Source organism: Chaetura pelagica, unplaced genomic scaffold, assembly GCF_000747805.2.
Source record: "Chaetura pelagica isolate M959 unplaced genomic scaffold, ChaPel_1.0 scaffold278, whole genome shotgun sequence".
NCBI classification, from domain to species: domain Eukaryota; kingdom Metazoa; phylum Chordata; class Aves; order Apodiformes; family Apodidae; genus Chaetura; species Chaetura pelagica.
This window is the reverse complement of record NW_009954497.1, coordinates 3856509-3876157: the sequence shown is the minus strand read 5'-3', so window position 1 is coordinate 3876157 and position 19649 is coordinate 3856509. Positions and strand designations below refer to the sequence as shown.

Sequence of the window (19649 nt, the reverse complement as noted above, 5' to 3'; positions counted from 1 at the left end):
TGCAATTGAGGAGGGGGGCACTCTATTTTGTTCATTCTAACTTGGTGATCAAAGAATTTTTATTTTTACACTATTACAGAAGTGCATTTTTCTAGGTTTCCAAAACCACCTTATTCAACCTTCCCCATCTGTCACCATCTGCTTCTTTTTAGCATGTACTTTTTGTGTGATCACATAAGCATGTGAAAAATAACTAACATTCAGATGATTGTCTGCTGGTACATTTGAGGACTGGGCATAATAAAAGTGAACTGCCAAAACGTACTTAACACTTCTAATTTTGTTGGGTCTTGCATGTAAGCTACATTTGATTTTCAAACTGTTTTACAGTTGGAAAGTTGATCAGGTACTCTAACTCAACAGTAAAACTGAGACTACATAATTAGCTCAGCACTATATTCAAAGACAGGAACAAAACCCAGAAATACATCCACACGAGTTCACACATCCATCTTGACTGAGTCTTTCTGCACAATGTTGCCTGAGGCACAGGATAAGATGCTACAAGGAGCCTACTTCTGGACAGTCACAGCCTGTGTCTTCTTTGCAAGCTGCCACAGGACAAGAAATAAGGGACTCACACAATTACAAGGGTGTATGAAATCTCATGGAAAGGCTGGAGAAGCAAAGACATTAAGCCAAGGGCAGAGCTGCAGAGTTATGAAATGCAATTCCTGGAAAATGCAGCAGATACTGCTTCTAGGTGCAAAGTAACTAAAAATTGCCCTCAGGGCACTAAAGCTGAATGGTGGAGGTCTCTGTTTCCAGAATTCTACCTGCTTCAGCATTCCTGTTTGCCAGTGTGCTTCTTAATGCAGTTTTAATGTGAAAAGAGCAAAACAGGTCTAAAGCTAGACAGACAAACCTCCAAAAATACATTAACCTCACTTTAAGATAAATTAATATATGAAATTCTTTCTGTCTTGTTAGACCACCACTGCAGGCCTCTCAGGTCTTTAGCAACCCACTATGAAAAAGAATACCAATGCATTTATAGCAACACAGACAATTTAAAAATTCTTTTAAAAAAGAATTAACAGAAGTGAAGAAAACTTTTAAAAGCCAAATAACAACAGGAACTACTTTTTCCCACAAACAAACCCAAAAAGACACTGACAATAATTAATCTTCATTAATGCTCACCAGAGGTAAACAAATACAATTTAGAACTTCCTCTCTAGACCATGACCGAAAACAGTGCCTAACATAAATTTTCTTTTCCACTGCCTCTCTTTACAGTAGTGTTCCAACTCTTAAGAGGTTCACAGTGGTCTTAAAGCCTTGAGAATGCAGACACCATCTAGCAACATCTTAACAGCTGCTTTCCCTTAATTTGTGCTATTTTCCACAAGTTCCCTTTTTCCATAGTCACTTTATCTATGCAGTAGTTCTAGAAGTGGACAGTAGTGGCACAAACCTATTATATGAAAGTTGCAAAGAATTTCAAAAAGCACATTACTTTGATGCCTCAAATTAACTGAAATTTAAAGGAAAAGGAGATTAAAAGGATACTGTCCACAACAAAAATAATTCTCTCTTTCATTTCCTCTGCATTCCTAACCAAACAACTCTCCAGCAAGCTCCTCTTAAGTTGCTCATCAATTTCTCCTGCCTTTTGTGTCTTTGCAAAACACTCCATTAGTTTCTATTAAAAGAAAAGAGAAAAATTTTCTTTCCTGTCCCCCACCACATTTTTCCCCATAAGAAACCTTATCATCTCTAAGCTGTGTTCTCTGGCCTATCAATCTATCTGTGAGATGACTAGGTTCTTTTCATTATTTCCTTTTACCTCCTGTTGGCCTCCCTTGCTATCTTCATTCTTATTTTACTCTCCCCCATGTAAAAAAATGGGAAGGGCAGAGAGGGGAGAGAGAAGAGAGAAGAAGGGAGAAGGGTGAAGAAGGGTGAAGAAGGGAGAAGAAGGGAGAAGAAGGGAGGAGAAGGGAGGAGAAGGGAGAAGAAGGGAGAAGGAAAGAGGCAAAAAAGGACCTTCATGATTTTTTCTACATTGGAAGGAGTTCTTTAACATTTACATGTCAAACTCTATCTGCATTGAAATCCCTGTTAAAAACACTACTATGATGCCTGCAAAAACTGAAACATGAGTTTTCATACCAGCTTGCCTCAGTGCACCTTGGTGGTTCCCTCTCTGCGTATGTATCACTTAAGTTTCAAATCATATCAGACAAACAAGGTGGTAGATCATCTTATTCTCAGTCCCAACATTTATCAGACTGCCTTTGGCAAGTGTCCTGATCCAATGCAAGTGTTAAAAGAATGAAATAAAAAATGTATAGCTGACAAAATGCCCTTTCTGCCTCTACCACAGCGTTTTATAATCTGCATTTACCACAACACTATAAGGAAATTCACCTTCAGTTCCTGTAAACATGGCAAAACTGGTTTTTCTTGGTATAAGCCTGCAGCAGCATGGGGTACCATGCTTCCCTTTGCTGAAATTCAGCCACTAAACTTTCATGGCCAAGTTTTAGATTTTGGGTCACCCCTACATACAAGCCATATCTTTCCTCTCAAAAACAGCTGTAAGTAATTAAGTTGAAAGTGAGGACAGACAGAAGTTGCTTCTTGATAAAAGAGTTCTACCTTTCATTTCTCTGATATAAAACTCAAGGAAACAATTGATAACATATGATTTCTCTCACTCCCATTTCTAAAAGAAAGACCACACAAAAAAAACCCCAAACAGCCAAGAAACATCATGTAACTTAACTTAGTATTTCCTTTATCTCCACTGGTCTCATTTTAAAGTAAGTTATAAGACATGTAGATCTTTGCATGCCTATAGACAAAAGCTATGAATCTACTCTGGTCTTATTTGTTGTAATATGCCTTTAAGTCATAGTAACTCCATAAACAATACACAGTTACTTGCAGTAACTTTATTTTTTTTTTTTAATAAAAGATTACTGTTCTTATAGGAATGCATTCATCTACCTAGTCTGTCATTTTACACTAATAAAACATGATGAGGTCCTGCCGTTTTCCCTGTTATTAGACTGCACCTAAACATCACTGATCATCTACATCCATGAAAAGTCACTTGGATAATCACCCGTGAAGTCCTTTGTTCATGGCCAAAAATTCTTCTCACCTGTTACTAAAAAGATCCAAAGCTTCAAAATTAATTCCTGGTATTTAAACTTAGTATTTCACAGGACACCAAAACTTAGTACCACAGTGACTGCTCACTGTAAGTACGACTATGCATTTATCCTAAGAACTTGAACTGAAATGCAGAGAGCCAAAAACTGCAATTACATATAAGAAATTGCCCTTATAAATAATAAGAGCTGCAAGAATGTTTATTTCTCTGTCCAAGAAGCTTCATTTCCTGAATGTTCTATTAAAGAAAGTCTGTAGAGGTCTGTAACTTTATTAGCAGTTCTTTGATCCCTGATAATCAACTGAAAACTCTCAAAATCCAAACTGCCTTTAAATGTCTTACAGGTATATTTACAAGTACTTTCTCAGTTTTATTCTTTCATTATTAAACAAGTGATACTGTTCAGAAAAGACATGTGGTCCTGTCCTGCCTTTGCCACTGCAAAAGAAACATATTGTGGGTTTTTTTCTAATAAAGTCAAGAGTACATCCCGATTTCCTAAATGGGATCCCAGTTTAGCTTTTTCTCATTATGTCTATGTTTATTCTCTGATACCACAATGATGTCTAACGTGACCGCTTACTTTAAAGGACAACAGTGGAAACAGACTCCTCAGAAACAGTTTGTTCTTCCTGAAAAACTACTAAGGAATTAGAAATTATAAAATATTTTATACATTTCAAATGGGAATACCAAAGATTCTTAGATCACAGGGAAATATTCAGCATTACTACTATGTTTTCAAAGAAAAAATGACACTTGCATTAATTCTATGTCAGATGATAGATAAATGTCACTAGTTATCAGATAACCAAATTATTCTCCAAGGCTTAAACAATTTCGCAAATAAAAAAGTTACTAATTCTTCATTAATTGTGACTAAAATGTACATTTGTACTGTAAACATATGTAAGCCCTGATACTTGACAGTGGCAACTATTTTCTTCCTAGAGGACACACTCATATCCTACCATCTCTTATGCTTGGCACATAACTACATAAAATAAAGCACAGTCAGTGCTATTTTACTTTTCTTTAAACTGTATAATACTACTGGCATTGGATAACAGGGAAGGATTTGGGGAGGAAAACAGGAAAGGAACGCACCTGCGGGCCACCTAAACTGGAAGCTTTGCATTCCCCTGTAACAGTACAGTGTTTGGTGAAGGTACTTCACCAAGTACCAATAAACTAACAGGTGGATGCCACAAACAATAAATCAGTGACCATCCAGAAAAGTAATTCTAGCTCTAAAGATGAGAACTGGCTCTGACCTGTCAATCTCATTACATTTTTTTCCTGTGGCCCACCATTCATTTTATCTGCACATACACAGGGGCATTTTTCTGGATCTGCCAGATATCAGCACAGTCAGTCTCAGTTCCTATTTGAAAGGTCAGGCTCTATCTATGACAGATGAAAGAGCTATTCCAAAGGAAGGTGGGAAGAACTAATTTGATCTCAGAAACATAAGCTTTCCATGGAAAACACAGCAACAGGTATGCTTATTTTCTGCTTAAACTAATTCTGAAATCACCATGGGAAATAATTCTGTGTGGATCCACAAGGACACCTTCACCTGAGAGAAGGTCAAACAAGGAGGAAATCTACCTTACCCTGGCTTAGCTACTTCCCTGCTTTCCTGTTGAAAGCAACTGCAATCTAGTTTTTGCAAAAAGATGAAACAGTGATCCAGACTCTATGCTTCAAACAATGGTCCAAAAAGCATTTTAAGAACCAAGCTCAAGTTCCTTTGAGGAAGTGAATCCACCACACTGACTTCATACAAAAGAAAATATTAAGTCAGTTCTCAGGCTAGGCAGACAATCCTGCCAGTGGGTCAACTGCCAGGCTTCTGGGTCAAGTGCTTCCTGGCTTTTAGCAACATCAGGCTACCTGAGTGTTACAGAGTACACTGTCCTAGTGTCCTCTACCACCAGCCAAAAAGTACATAGGAAACTGAATCAAAAGGCCTGCAGAAGGGATGCATCTATCACAACTGGCCTAAGTGAAAGCGGAGGATGCAACAGTATTATTAAAAGGATGGATGCTGAATGTATTTCCCAGTATAACTGGAGAATATCTTGCTTCTAAAAAAAGGGCTAAAAGGTATCTGCGTTTACACTTTTCACAGCCAGGCAAAACGTAAGTGAATGCTGCCATTTGTCTTGAGATAAAAAAAGCAGAATTTCACCATGGTAACAGAATTAAAGTCCAGCTGTAACGTTAGGTTCTTATGATCTGCAATTTGTCAAAAGGTAGTAAGTCTTTAGCATCTGGCAATGATTTCTGTGGCCTGAACTGCAAAGAGCAGTTTTTGCACATTAATAGACTGGAGGACCTAGTCTCTTGATGGTTCCTTTATCAGTCAGCTGTCCCAGGTATGAAAATATAATTATCTTACGTGAGCAACTATCCAGCCAATGCACCAGTAAAAACTATTGCAGCAGCAGAGAATACCAAGGGGAAGTTTATTTTTTACAATAGTGTCTGTATGCTGTTAACTTCACTTTTTTAGGTAAGAATGCATGAATAAGAGTATTGACTCTTCTTATGCTATATCAGTAACCTGTCTAAGTTGCTTGCTCTAACCCCTCATCTCTCAGGTAAAAAGGAAGGATTCTGTGGTACCCAGAGTTAATGAAGAAACCTGTTTCCTTCAAGACAAATTTTCTACACAGTGAGTCTTCAAAAATACTCATAATGGGAGATGGGGAGGAGTGGGACTGCTACATTACTTGTGTAAGTGTCTAAAACCTAGAATTACACCTTGCCAAGTTTGATGGAAGTGAACTAACAGGTTTCCATAAGTGAGAGATGGAGAAGCAGATAAAAGCAACTGAAAGGGATATGTGCACTCTTCCAGTGTTTTCAAGACTACTGACAAGAAGACAATGTGGGGGTACGAGCTGGCAATGACACTTGAGGTCTATGCCAGTGATGACAGTATGACCCCTTGTGTTCTTGTTGCTGGAGCCGATTCTGGGTGTGTAACACAAGAAAAGTGGCCACTGTACCAACTCAAACAGGTAGATCTGCCACTTCTAAGTAGCCAGAAAAGATTCAAAGCAGGCTAAGAATAGTTCTGGAATCCTTAAATGTAAATAATGCTGATTGCTTCTGCACTGAACACAAAAGAGATGTCAGAAATTGCCAAACAGGATAGTAACAATCTGCATCCACATCCTCCTTGGAATCTCTGGAATGGGATTCTGCAAGGGAGATAAGGTATCAGTGAGTTGGTCTTCACAGCTAGAGCATCTAGTGACTCACCAAACAACTGAAATGAAAGCACACAACCAACCAAAATTATTAAGGTACTTCATACCTGCAGTGTGGGAGCATGACTGCTCACATTTACTGCTAAAAGAATTAAGGAAGATGGAACCAGATGGATTAAGAGAAAGTTAGAGGCTCCTAAAAATACTGATGTTTCCTTTATAGTGGGAGAAAAACAACGTATAAAAAAATCTTGCTATGATCAAAAATTATTTCATTACCTCTAATGCCATGTTAGCTTACAGCAAACTATTAGCAGTTTCAATTTCCTCCCTGAGTGCAAATTAGAGGATACTTGAAATTTGTTTCAAGAGATTTAGAAAGACTCTCAGACCCACAAACCTGACCATCCTAAGATCTTCATCTCCAGCTAGCAGTATCCAGCATGTGACATGTACCAGTTTCCTTGACAGTTCTAAAGTTTAGAATAAAAAATTAATAATGATCTAAACCTGCTTCTTGAAATAGGCTCCAGGGCTTGCTGCTACTACACAGGATTCAATAGTCCTGAAAACAAGAAGAGCAAAGAGCGAAGAGCTGTGCTGAATCAGTGCCTCCTTACCTTCTCTCTTTAGGTTAAGGCACATTCTTCTTCAAAGATGATACGGAATAGAGACTTTCTGGTGGTCCTGAGTCACTGCTAGAAGTGGGGGGGTCCCTTTCAGAATCCTTCTTAAAACAAAGAGTAGGACACAAGGGCCTTGTAAAGCCCTTTAGTTGACTAGAAAGTTCTCTCAGAATCAGGTGTGTAGCAACCTTGAATGCTGACAAGAATGGAAATAAGGGCTAATTCAGCATCCACAGAAATGTTGGCATTAAGTAAAAAAATAATGCTGTCTTTCATGTCAATACTAGAGTTGGGTTTGGCAGCCCCAGGGGAGAGGTGGTGACATTTCCAAGAACCATGGTCAGAACTGTTGATGGAAGCCAGAGAGGACAAAAACCCAATTTTGAGACTGCTTCCCTTGCTTTTTTCAGTAGGCGTCAGTGTCAGAGCTGTCAGCACTAATATTGGAGAGATCATTTATACGACCTGAACTTCCACAGCAGATTCTTAAGTGGCCAAACCAGAACTGCAAAGGGAACCAAAACTAAATCCTCATGTCCATCTTTTTATCAGTCTTCGAGAAGTGTCTGGCACTCTCGGTGCTAGCCAATGGTAATGATATGGTGGCACACTCTGGGATGCCACTTCTGCATACGTGCTAGGAAATGGCTACGTTTTGGTGCCCACCGCAGTTCTAAGGCTGATACACTCAAATGTTTTGAGCAGAAATATCTAAAACTTCAACTCCCCCTCCCTGAAATTGTGAAGCTCAGATAAAACCTAGTGAATTCAGTACCCTCCTATTCCCCCTCCCCTCCACCAAGGCTATATAAACAATAGTTACACAGCTCAGTTAAGCAGAATCATATGTTCCAAGTGACAGACAGATGGAAGATTATTTTTGAAGAAATCGTTGGAAGATAAAAACCGTAACAGAGGAAGGCAAAGATGAGAAGGAAAATGCACATTAGAGGCCTTTTTAAACTCTAAGAAGCACAGTGTCAATATACAAAAAAAATCACCAAAAAGATAAGTAGCACTTACATTCTGAGTAACAACTGCACAGCATTAATCATGCAGACTGCCAGTTCTTTACTACAATGAACAGTTTTCAGCATACAAACACCACAGTCTAAAATTAAATTAAATGAAGCATAAACATTTTACACTGCATTACAAGAGTATACTCTAAATCATACCTCAGGTGCCAGGTATTCTGGAGTACCACAGAATGTTTTCATAGTTGCTGCGTCTGTGATTCCTTCTTTGCAAAGTCCAAAATCGGTAATTTTTATGTGTCCATCTTTATCCAACATTAGATTTTCTAACTGCGTGTTGGGGAAAAAAATGTTCCCTTAGTATTTAACAGGACAGTCTAACACATTACATCAATTTTTTTTTAAAAGGTACAACATAACATAATTTATCTGTAATTTTTTTTTTTAATTACAGCATCTATTATATTACAGCATTTAACAGTGTGTACTTTTATACAATTTAAATAATTATCTAATACTGTAATACAGTTTACAATGGTAAATCCCAGGTCAATCCAAACATGGTCTTTTATTCTGAAGTTTTACCAGGTTGGTGTATCTTCCATAGAAAAAAAGCAAAGGTTGTGGAAAATCAAGATACTTCAAGGATTATTTTAAAAGAATGGGACATGGATATATACAAGTTGTTTCATTAAAGCATAGTAAGTAAAATGCAAAGAAAGCAAAAATACTTCTGAACAACATTTCTGAACTTTTTTTTTTCTCTTACTGTAAAGCATGCAGTGAAAATACCAGCCAAGAAAAATCATAGCCCTGCCTTCCTAAATCTGCATAAAGCCTGAAATACAATTCAAAGGTATGTATTTCCTGTTGAGTCTAATGGTTTCATACTAAGAAGATGCAAAGTAGATGACACCAGTAATCAAAGATTTATGAAGTCAAATTCCTCTTTCCTTATTATTTGGAATTTAAATAAAAAATTATGACCTATCAATCCCTGACCAGAGAAATTAGTATTTTTCCATGATGTCACAGAATGTCATGTTATTAGAACAGATTCTGCTATGAACAGGTAACCAGGTATTTTGTTTTCTGTCTGTCTCCTTGAGCAGAACTTGCCTACCATTGCCTCCTTTCTCCTCAGATCCTGTACAAAGGAGTCCATGAATGAACTCCAGTACTGCACATATATAATGGGAAAGCACAATTTCCCATACTGAACATTAAAGGCTATTCACAGAAATAAAATAGCTTCATTGTGGCATTTAGAGGTTCCTCCCAAGAGGTTCCTCCCACACAAGTTAGACAATGCTCCTGTCAAAATCAGAGGTTATCTTCCATAGAACATGGCCATACTGTGTCATTAGAGTACCTGCAGCATAACATAAAAAGAGCTTCGGCCAATAGAGGATACAGACTATATACACAAATAAATCTAAGATAAACTACATTCCACTAATATGACTCTTTCATGAGATACAACAGACAAAATAACTTCTAAAACAAAGGCTGAATTTCCTTCCTATTGAAGTATTCTGAATTATTTAAAATGTTTTCAAATCATACAAGAGTATAACTCTTTGCTGAGATAAAGAGAGTGCAGTCACCTTGTCCCAGTTCCCCATTTCCCTTGTTTGAGGACATTGAGAATTATATCTTACATTTGTGTTGCAATTTAAGTTATAAGTAATGGAGAGGGAAAAGGATTAGAAGTCTAGATCTTCTTCAGGTGCTCTCATCAAAGTATGCTATGTATTTTTTTTTAATCAAGCTGAAGTCAAGTAATGCATCCATCTATAGATTACTGTATCAAATGGTTTCCTTCAGCACACACAGAACTTTAAATTGAACAGAGATGGGGTTTTTTTCCCCATTAACTCTGAATAGTGCAACTTTATAATTACTCTGTGATTGTCCCAATAGTCTCTGCAAAAACAAAGACTTGATTACTTTTTTTTCTCTTTTTTTTTTACCTTGAGATCACGGTACACAATCTTCCCAGAATGCAGATAGTCCAGGGCAGAGACAATTTCTGCACCATAGAAGCGTGTGCGGTCCTCTGAGAACACCCGCTCTCTCGACAAATGGAAAAACAGCTGCAGGGTAAACAGCAGGGACAGGATTGTAATAATTACTGATTTAGTGGGGGAAATTAACACAAACATAAAACACCTCTCATCACCATATTGTGATGATAGATAGTGTACTCTCAGTGGACACTCAGCACTCTTAGACAGCAGCTGGCTTATCTTTTCCAGGTTTCCAAAGGGAGAAAGCGAGCTGTTAAATCAGCGTTTTAATCAATATACCAATCTTGTTTAAGGCATTCTGCTTGCTACTCATTTAACCTTCAGTTACCAGAGGAAAAAAAAAAGTATGCCACAGCATCATTCTGTACTTCTCCCTCCACCCTTCCTCGGATTTTTATTTTAAGCCACTGAAAAATATTACTTGAATACCCAGATTCTGGTTCCACTTTTTCAGTAATTCAGTAACTTTCATTAAATTGAAAAAAGTCTAGTTCTTCAATAGACTTCAACTGAACAGGTGAACTGGCATTTTACAAAAACAGCACATTCATGATGTTAGCCACATAACTAGAAAAAGCTAACCAACAACTACTCAGAGTTTATAAAAAATAATCTATGTATTTAGTGCATTTCTGTGCTACAACACAAATATTTCTGTAGGGTTTTTATCTCTTCTTTAATAGTTCATAAGTGACAACACTTCACAAACACTTCTTCAACTGAAGTCCTTCATTGAAAAATATTAGTCATTACATTTTGCCAGTAACTTTAGCTGCAATGAAAAAGTGTAAGGTGGCATTCTGCAAAGTTGTCAGCATCCTGTTGGACAAAACATCACCTCAGAACCTGGAACAATACCTAAAAAAAATATGAGAATTTGGCTATTGAATTCAAATGCTCTTTAAAATGGCTAGTTTTATTTTCACAAGCTCAAGAAAGTTTGGGACAGAGTCCTTAATGAAAGATAACTGAGTAAGTTTCTGTATTCTGCTTAAGACCAAACAGGCTACCTGCCTTACTCCTTCAAGTTACAATGTTTTTAGTTTTACTACAAAAGCTAACAATCAACAAAACAGAAACAGAGAACATGTGACCATTTCCAAATGAAACATAGACAAGTAAATCCATCACAAAAATGTGCTGGGTTTTTTCACTGCTAAGAATATCAAGTAGATGAGAATACCACAGTGGCAGAGCTGGTACCAAGAAACCCTCAAAATGATGCAAACAAAAAACCCAATAGTGTGCTGTTATCACCACATCCTACTTTATATCTGTAAGAAATCAACACTGCTCACAGGGCACAGAGCAGTGTAAGAATTACTGCCACTATTTTCAGTGTGTGGACTTCTCAAAATGTAGTTAAAAAGTCAATCCTATAAAACAACTAGAAGTCAACTTATTTATTTCTTCTGAACCAAAACAAACTTCCCACTCAACTGAGCCTATTAGCAGCATATATTTGCATAAGCAGAGACTTCACAGAAAACATCAGCGGCAGCATTATTTGAAGAGTGCATTTCATTTCTTTTCATTGTATCTGCATTCCTCTTTCAAATTCTTTTTTAATTCTCAAGACAACCTGTATAAAAATGAAAATAACCTGCACGACAAGAAGGATCATTATTTTATAGGTATTTCAACTGCTCCTGCTGCTGCTTCCCTGTTTAAGCACCAATCCCTGGTGGTGACATCAGCCCTCACTGTAGGAATGTGCATTCTGTACTGACAACTGCTTAATTGCCAACAGACACACAAGATCTTTACAGACCAAGCAACTATGTCTGCCCTCATGAAGTGCCTCCCATTTTATAAAATGGGAAAAAGAATAGCTGAATTTCTCAATTCATAGAGTCTTTTCCACACATTTCTGCAGGATTTAAATAGGAAACCAACACTATAAAGCTGATCTTCACCCAAATAAAACAAAATACAAAATGTATGTAATTTATGCATTTGTGTTTGGTTTGTGGTCTCTTTTATAAAAAATGAGATAATGCCAGTAATTTTTAAGAGTTTCATTTGTTTTTATAAACTCCAAGTAATTCAAAATAAAGGCCAACTTTCAGATCACTTTTTAATCTGTACACATAGCAAACACATCCCAAAAATCTGTAATATAACCTTCAGTTAGCCCTATATTCATACCTATGCAAAAGGACTACGGCAATTTTCTGTATGAGACTAATCCAATAGCTGAGAAGCAACACCTCAGAAAATTCTACATCCTAAGGATACTTGTCTGCAACAGATGTATTAGTTTCCATTTTAAGTGTCCTATTTTGAATCTGAGAGCTGCTAACCCGACAAGCTAACATAACAAAAATTGATTTGTAGTGTTTATTTCCAACAAAATATTCTTGATACTCATTCAAAATACTAACTTCAAAGTAAAATGACCATTTAGCAGCAGTTCTGTGCTTGCCATAGAGATTATGAGTTCCCAAGTCAGTTTAACATTATATATGACATTACAGTCACTCCATTTCATAAGCAGTCTTCATATTACTATAGCACTTAGCAGACTTGTCATCAAACCATATATGCTAGTTTTGAATGAAGAATGCACTATTAGATATAAAAGTTAATGTTAAAAGTGAATTCATACACTCAGATAAAGATACTAAAGCAAACTTTAAGATTAGAATAGAAAATCTAATTCAGTAAGATTACAGCATTATTTTCAGCTAATTGTTTATCTGGTTCACTATTTTGGAATAATTATGTCACCGGGCTCTGTTCACAATTGTCAGAACTGAAGATTAGATTTATTAAGTCAGAGAAGAAAAAGAAGAAATCTGATAGAAGGTTATAAAAAAGCTTGCAACATTTGCACTACTTACTGATTTACAGCTGTTAAATATGTGCTATAAAGTCACTGGAATTGCAATAGAAATAGCTTTGGCACAAAGAATGCCATTTTGCACATAACATTTTTGATGGCATACATGAGGGTGCTATAGTTACTGTGAGGACTGGAGCTATAATTTAATATTCCTGGTCTGTCTTTATTTAAAAACTGAACAACAATGTTGCCTTGGGGATTTGTTCAAATTTTTTAAAAAGGAAACATTTTGCCAAATAAAAACAAAGACCAAACACTGGAGTAAATTCAACTGCAGATGCAAGCACATCAAATATATAAAAGACTCAACCTTCTCTCCATTGGTATGTCGAACTTCGACACGTATAAGTGACCTGTTTGGCATGTTACAGTTATATGACTGGCTCTTGCTGTTGTATATTGGTTTCCTCACCTCTGCAGTTAAATGCATTTTATCTTTGACAGTTGATTGACTCTTTTGTAAAGCATTTGCAGTAGCAGTCTTGAAATTTTGGATTATTTCTTAATTGTTTCAGACTTTATACTGCTTCTAGGCACATTCTATACCCAAATAAATATAGCACCCTTATTTTGGACTATCATAGTTTTCGGCTAAGGAACATTCTCTCATTTACTTAAGAGTTTAGGAAAACAAAACAGGACACAATCAAGATAAAAAAGACAAAGCTTACAACAACAACATTCCGTTAGTTTTCATTAGGTAGAGTGTAAATCCTCTGTCTCTTTTTTCTAGATAGTAATAGCACTTGTTCAATTACAACAAATCATTTAGTTCTCTCTTGCCTAATGAACTGAAGTAAGAGCTGTGGAAAAAAAAAATCCAAGTGGAACAGAGATTCAGAAATCTGGTGTAGAGACATCATCTGAACAAATTTTAGAGTCTAATTTTATTATACAGATAATTACCAATTAAGTTTGTTACAAAGTACAGAATTTGGAATTACGCTCAAAGTGTAAAGCAAGAAAGCTAATCAACTTACTCGTCATCTGAATCAGTGTACTCTGCAGAGTAATGTATGCAATAGATTTCATTCTGAAAGCTTTTTAACCTTCAAAGCAAAATACTGGAAATGAAACATAGGAAACATACACTCCAAAAGTATTTCCCAACAATAAAAGAGCCATTCATAGAAGTTAATTTTTTTATACCACAGCTTATGCCATTCTATGTGGCCTGGGAGTTGGGGGAACACTGCAATGTACTACTAACATACTACAATCACACAGCACTCAAAGTTATATAAGTTGCAAAATCATGAGTAGGCAAATCAATACTAGCAAGAAAACCATCAGTACAGCCTTACACCTTTATTTTAAAATGTTTATAGGGCAAGGACAGCCAAAAATGTACAAAAATGAAAGGGTTTTATTTTCTTTAAAGTAGGCCTGTGTTTGTCTGTAAGTACTGATAGTTTTATTTATTTTAAAATATTTACATGAATATTCTATATTTAGAACCAAACTAAAGAACACAGTTCAGCATGTAATACTGCATGTACATTTTCATTATAACATGTTCCCTTTTTAACTGAGCCTAACTAACTTTAAGCTACATATACAAGGTAAGGCAAAGACAAATTACTGCTGTTCTGATGGAATATTAAATTCAACATGGATCTAGATTTTTAATAGGTATAGAAGATAATTGCTTAGAATAACTTTTATACAACCTCTTCTCCTCTAGGATTAAATTCAGTGACTCCTTCCATGACTGTTTTCCTTCCTAACCATAGGGAGAGAATGAAGACTCCTGATACTGCCTACACTTTTTATTACTGTAGTAGGGCAGAAACCTAAACTGTGGCATTTTCTTGTTTTCACCTGGACAAGAGTCAATAATATGTATACAAATTTCAAGAACTCCTTCATTCCAAAGTTTGTTTGAGTAATGTGCTCCTGAAAGACACAACCCATGAAAAGTCCCAAGCAACTCACTCAGGCACAACTGTTTAACTAAAAGAATTTTAAACAGAAGCATGCTGAAGGTAGTACAGCTCTGGAGAAAATCAAAAGCAACATGGTTCTGCTACAGTCACTTTCCCATTGGAAAGATGTAATTAAAAGATTTTTCAACAACTTCAACAATGAGAATCTATTGTAAGGAAATGAAACTTCTTGGAACATGAAGAGAACAGTAGAGGGAAGCAGGAAAAGAAAAAAGTACGTGTACCATATAGGACATGTGCTTATAAATGGGAAAAATGCTGGCTAAACTTTGTGCAGCTTACTTTCAGTATCATAGAATCATGGAACGGTAGGGGTTTGAAGGGACTTCTGGAGATCACTGAGTCCAACCCACCTGCCAGAGCAGGATGAAGTTGTACCTAGTTAGTAACAAGGTTGTTTTAACAGATACGAAGTCCTTTTTATTTCTTAGCAGACAGTGACTAAAGTTTGAAATTCACAGGAAAATTTGGTAAGATTAAAGATTTTCCCATTAAAAAGGACAGTTTGTTCAACTTACTATTTCAGTTCTCTAGTCAGAGGAGCACATAAGCAAATTAAGACAGCTTCTTCAAAGAAAACTGCCTACTCTGAAAGGCCATTATTTCCCACTGTTGCAAAAAATTATGGTTACCTTAACTGAATTAGGAAACCATGAGCAGCACTGACAAACAAGAGTGTCGTACCTGGAAAAGGAGACCTACCTTTGGCAAAGTACATTGCAATCACTTAAATGCCAATAAGCAAAAGCAGGCTGCCATCAAGAAACCAACAACACAAGATGTTTGCAGCAGTTGCCACAAACATGCACTACCCCAATGGAGAGGAATGCAAGATACAAGCCTGATCAAAACACAGTGTCAGTTTATCCTCAATCATAAGGAAAGAAGTTGAAAACATCCTCTGTGACCTCTGCTCTGCATTCAAATAGGACAGAAAGGTATCTTGCACAGAGATGAGTATCTAAGTGATGAGGCTGATATTAAAAAGACGCTTTCAAAGTGCATCCCCTGAGATTACAGAAATAAAATAAGGTCCTACACAGAGAAAATAAAGAAGAATTATCTAGTTTATAAGGCATCGCTTATAAAAGTCATTGTACATCGCATTGACTTAATATCGGTGTCGTAAGTTCGATGTCAAACAAGTCAGCTGAGGGTTCAAGAGAAGGCTGGTAACCCATTACTGCTGAGGAAAATGTTTGTGTCTAGTCCAACTAGCCAACATGGTTCAACATCTGTGATGTCCAGAACTGCGTTTATATATATCGAGTTCAATAAGCCATCCTTCCATTTGAGAACCCTGTAGCACCATGTACATTACCTAATGCTGGTAGACCTAATTAGGTAGTACCTAATGCTGGCCTCAGACTGGGTTCAGAAACCACAAGAGCAATGAATTCAAGACAGGCACTCTGGGGGTGCTCATGCATTACAATTCTAGTTGAAGACAGTTTTATTGTAGGAGAGCATAGTAAAAGGATAATGCAAAATGTGGTATCGTGCTGCAACGATTCCTGAATCAAGAAAGAGTTTTTGAATAAAAAAAGCCAGGGGAAACACTTAGTCCTTTAATTGATATTCTGTTCTTCAGTAAAGAGCTGGAAGATATAGAACCATAGCATGGTTAAGGTTGGAAGGGACCTTAAAGATGACCAGGTTCCAACATCTCTGCAATAAGCAGTGACACCTCACGCTAGACCAGGCTGCATGAAGCCTCATCCAACCTGGCCTTGAACACCTCCAGGGAGGGGGCATCAGTAACCTCCCTGGACAACCTATTCCAGCCGCATCAATGGCTTAAGAGCTAATTACGCTGTAAAAAGTTTACTAACTTCAAGTTGAAATTTCCAGAGCACAAAGCATGTGAAGGGGACAGTAACAGTGCCAAATACAAACACACCAGTATCTTCTCATAGGTATTTGCAATGGCTATATGAAAGAGGAGAGCATACATTTCACATTAGGACAAAAGCATCACTGTTCAAATTTATTTTTGCTTGTTTGCACTGGATTATGACTGCTTCATGCTAGAACATGCTATTATGCTGTTGAAGAAAAATAATAAGCAAGCTATTTCTCTACAATGAAATTATCTTTCAAGATACAACACTCTATAATTTCTCAAGAATAGGAGCTCTTTTGACAGCATAGTTCTAAAACATCTACTTTTTAAAAATAAAACCATTTTAAAAATAAAAAAGAACCCACAATCTTCAAAGATACTAGAAAGCAAAATAGGCAAGATCAATTGCATCCTTAAGAGTGTTACCCAGTGACAGCATTACCATTACAAGTGCAGCACATCTTTTTTAAACTTACCTCTCCTCCGTTAACATACTCCATCACAAAACACAAACGATCCTTTGTCTGGAAGGAATATTTCAAGGACTTGCAAAGAAAACAGCAAAACCAAACCAATTATCATATTGTATCAACCCAATTTCTTGCACTTAAACTGTAACAAAACTCAGTTTTATCCTCTTAAGTGGACAATTCTGATTTCGTGAAAACTTTCAGAGCAATTAAAAGTTTAATTTCCTATCTGGAGCCTGAGATGAATTAACTCAGAAACCTTCACATCTTCCCTCATCTCTACCATGTGGCCATTGATATGAAAACATTTTTATTATATGTTTCTTTATATATATATATATATATATATATATATGTTTATTATAATAAAATACTAATCAATTACTAAATTACACAATTTTCTACTGCATTTCTTACTGCCATACACGGTACCAGATATTCTCACTCATAATATTTTATGATGCCCACTTCCACAATTCCCATGAAGAGAAAGATTACCATATTTTTTTTATTTCTTCCAAATAAAATCTTACATGATCTTATGCTCCAGGTTGCTTTTATTTTCAAAGCAAGCACACTCTAGTTTCACATACTGTGCAACGCTAAAAAAATTAGTGTAAGACTAATAAATTTATTCACTATAAAATTGTAACATGTTATTATCTGACTAAATTTTTTTACTTTTGATGTTGATTTGACTTTGCTTGGAAAAATGATACCAAAGAAAAATCTAGAGATGTAGGCTTGGCATAAAAGAAACAAAATGCAGTAGAACTACATGTAACAAAATCATACAGAGACTCACACGGCCTAAATAATGACTGTCTCCTTAAAATAGTTGTTTAATAATATCAGAAAGATATGAAGATACAACTGAAGTGACATTGTTGCATGATGAAATTACACCTACTCCTGCTTACCTTTACACTCTAAATTAAGAAACTTTCTGAGATCTCATTTCTCTTGACTGAATTTCCAGGAATAATTTGGCCAAGCAACATAAATGTAATCCTCTGCTTTCTAAAGGGTTTGTTTATGATTTTCTAAGTAGGAAAGCTTCCATGTTATACTTTGGTATTCTAATACAAAAAAGAAAACAATTTTTCCCCATCTTAAAACACAACATGTTAATTATCTTTTGAAATAAATGAAAATATTTTCTAATATATTTTCAAGGGAAATCAGAATTACTTCTACAAAAGAAAGTCAGTTATAAAATTAGTACTATTAATCATAACTTGTCATGAAACTCAAAATTTTTAATCTTCTTCTCAATATTTTCCTTGTATAAAATATTGGCCATCTGCAGACAAATATACTGAGTAATGGGGTTTGAGTTTTGTTACTCCATGGGCTACTTATGGTGAACAAGTAGCTGTTTTTTATAATAATTTTATTGAATTCTTCATTAAGTTTTCTTGGCAAAAATTACTTATTTGACACTATGTGAAATATTCAATAACTTTTAGTAAAGAAGTGTTCATATACAAAAAAAAATTGCACAAGTTACATTTACAAAAGTATTAGAAACTTTATTTCTGGAATCTTCAATATATATTCTGATTTTAAAAAAAAATCATATGCACCAGACAGCTACTACTTGTTTAAAACTCATTATGAGAAAGACTTTGAAATTTGTTTGTAAATTATATTAATAACGGAAAACCCTTCTTGCTACAAATTACCTGCTAATGTACTTGAAATTAATTCCTAATACTTACTGTTAAAAAAGGGTGTCTGGTGTTTTTCAATACTCTGCTTTCTGTAAGTGTATGAGCCACTTCATCCTGAGAAATAAAGAGTAGAAGAAGTAGGTCTGAATCAAGATACAAAACTGTCATTAATCATGAGGAAAAGGTCAACACTTCTGAAAAGAGAAGGCTACAATACAGTTCTGGAAAATGAACAAATCTGAAACATTAAAAAATTAATATTATAAAATATTTTAAAGTAAATGTAAGTTGGGCAAATACAAGGTAATGTATTCTTTAATTATTCTTATTTTCTTGCTTTAAAATCAAGTCTTTAACTTTATATCCAATGCAGGGAATGAAAAAAATATAATACGGGATTTGATTGTTCAAAAATACAGCAATCACAGCTTTACAGTTCTGGTATGAAGCATCTGAAGAACATACCTATAGAGAGACTGAATCAATTTGCAGGAAACATACACAGGTAGTAACTGACAGGCAACTACAAAACCTAAAACCTAAAGTCTAATTTAGTGTAATTTAGCCCAACTTCAAGTAAAGCCAGTTTTTCTGTTTTAAAACATTTGCTTCATTTTTCTTTAAAACCACATAGTCATATAAAACCCCCTCATCAACCCCCTGGGCTGTCCCAGCCAGCCACGAGAGCAGTTCTCCTTGGACAGGGCCTGACCTCCTTCCTTGACAACACAGGCCTGCTCCATGGGAGGTGGGAGAAGTCCACACAGCCCCCAAACCATGTCCAGCCACATTCTGAGAATGAAGATATTTGGAGAGAGATGGCCATGTGCTCCTCTCCATAAGCCTGGACAGGGAGGATTAAAATGAGCCCTGTGCCAATGGGAGGTAAGAGGG

The 19649-nt window shown here is 36.1% G+C and overlaps 1 protein-coding gene across 1 annotated transcript in view; it reads right to left on the bottom strand.

The window, feature by feature from the left end:
• AKT3 (v-akt murine thymoma viral oncogene homolog 3) overlaps nt 1-19649 on the bottom strand; it is a 133059-nt gene that overhangs the window by 23669 nt on the left and 89741 nt on the right. Inside the window, exons 6-9 of the mRNA XM_010004588.1 lie at nt 18804-18869; nt 17089-17157; nt 9922-10044; nt 8150-8278 (exon numbers count right to left, since the gene is read on the bottom strand). Coding sequence (XP_010002890.1) covers nt 8150-8278; nt 9922-10044; nt 17089-17157; nt 18804-18869 — 387 coding nt within the window. The remainder of the gene's footprint in view (nt 1-8149; nt 8279-9921; nt 10045-17088; nt 17158-18803; nt 18870-19649) is intronic.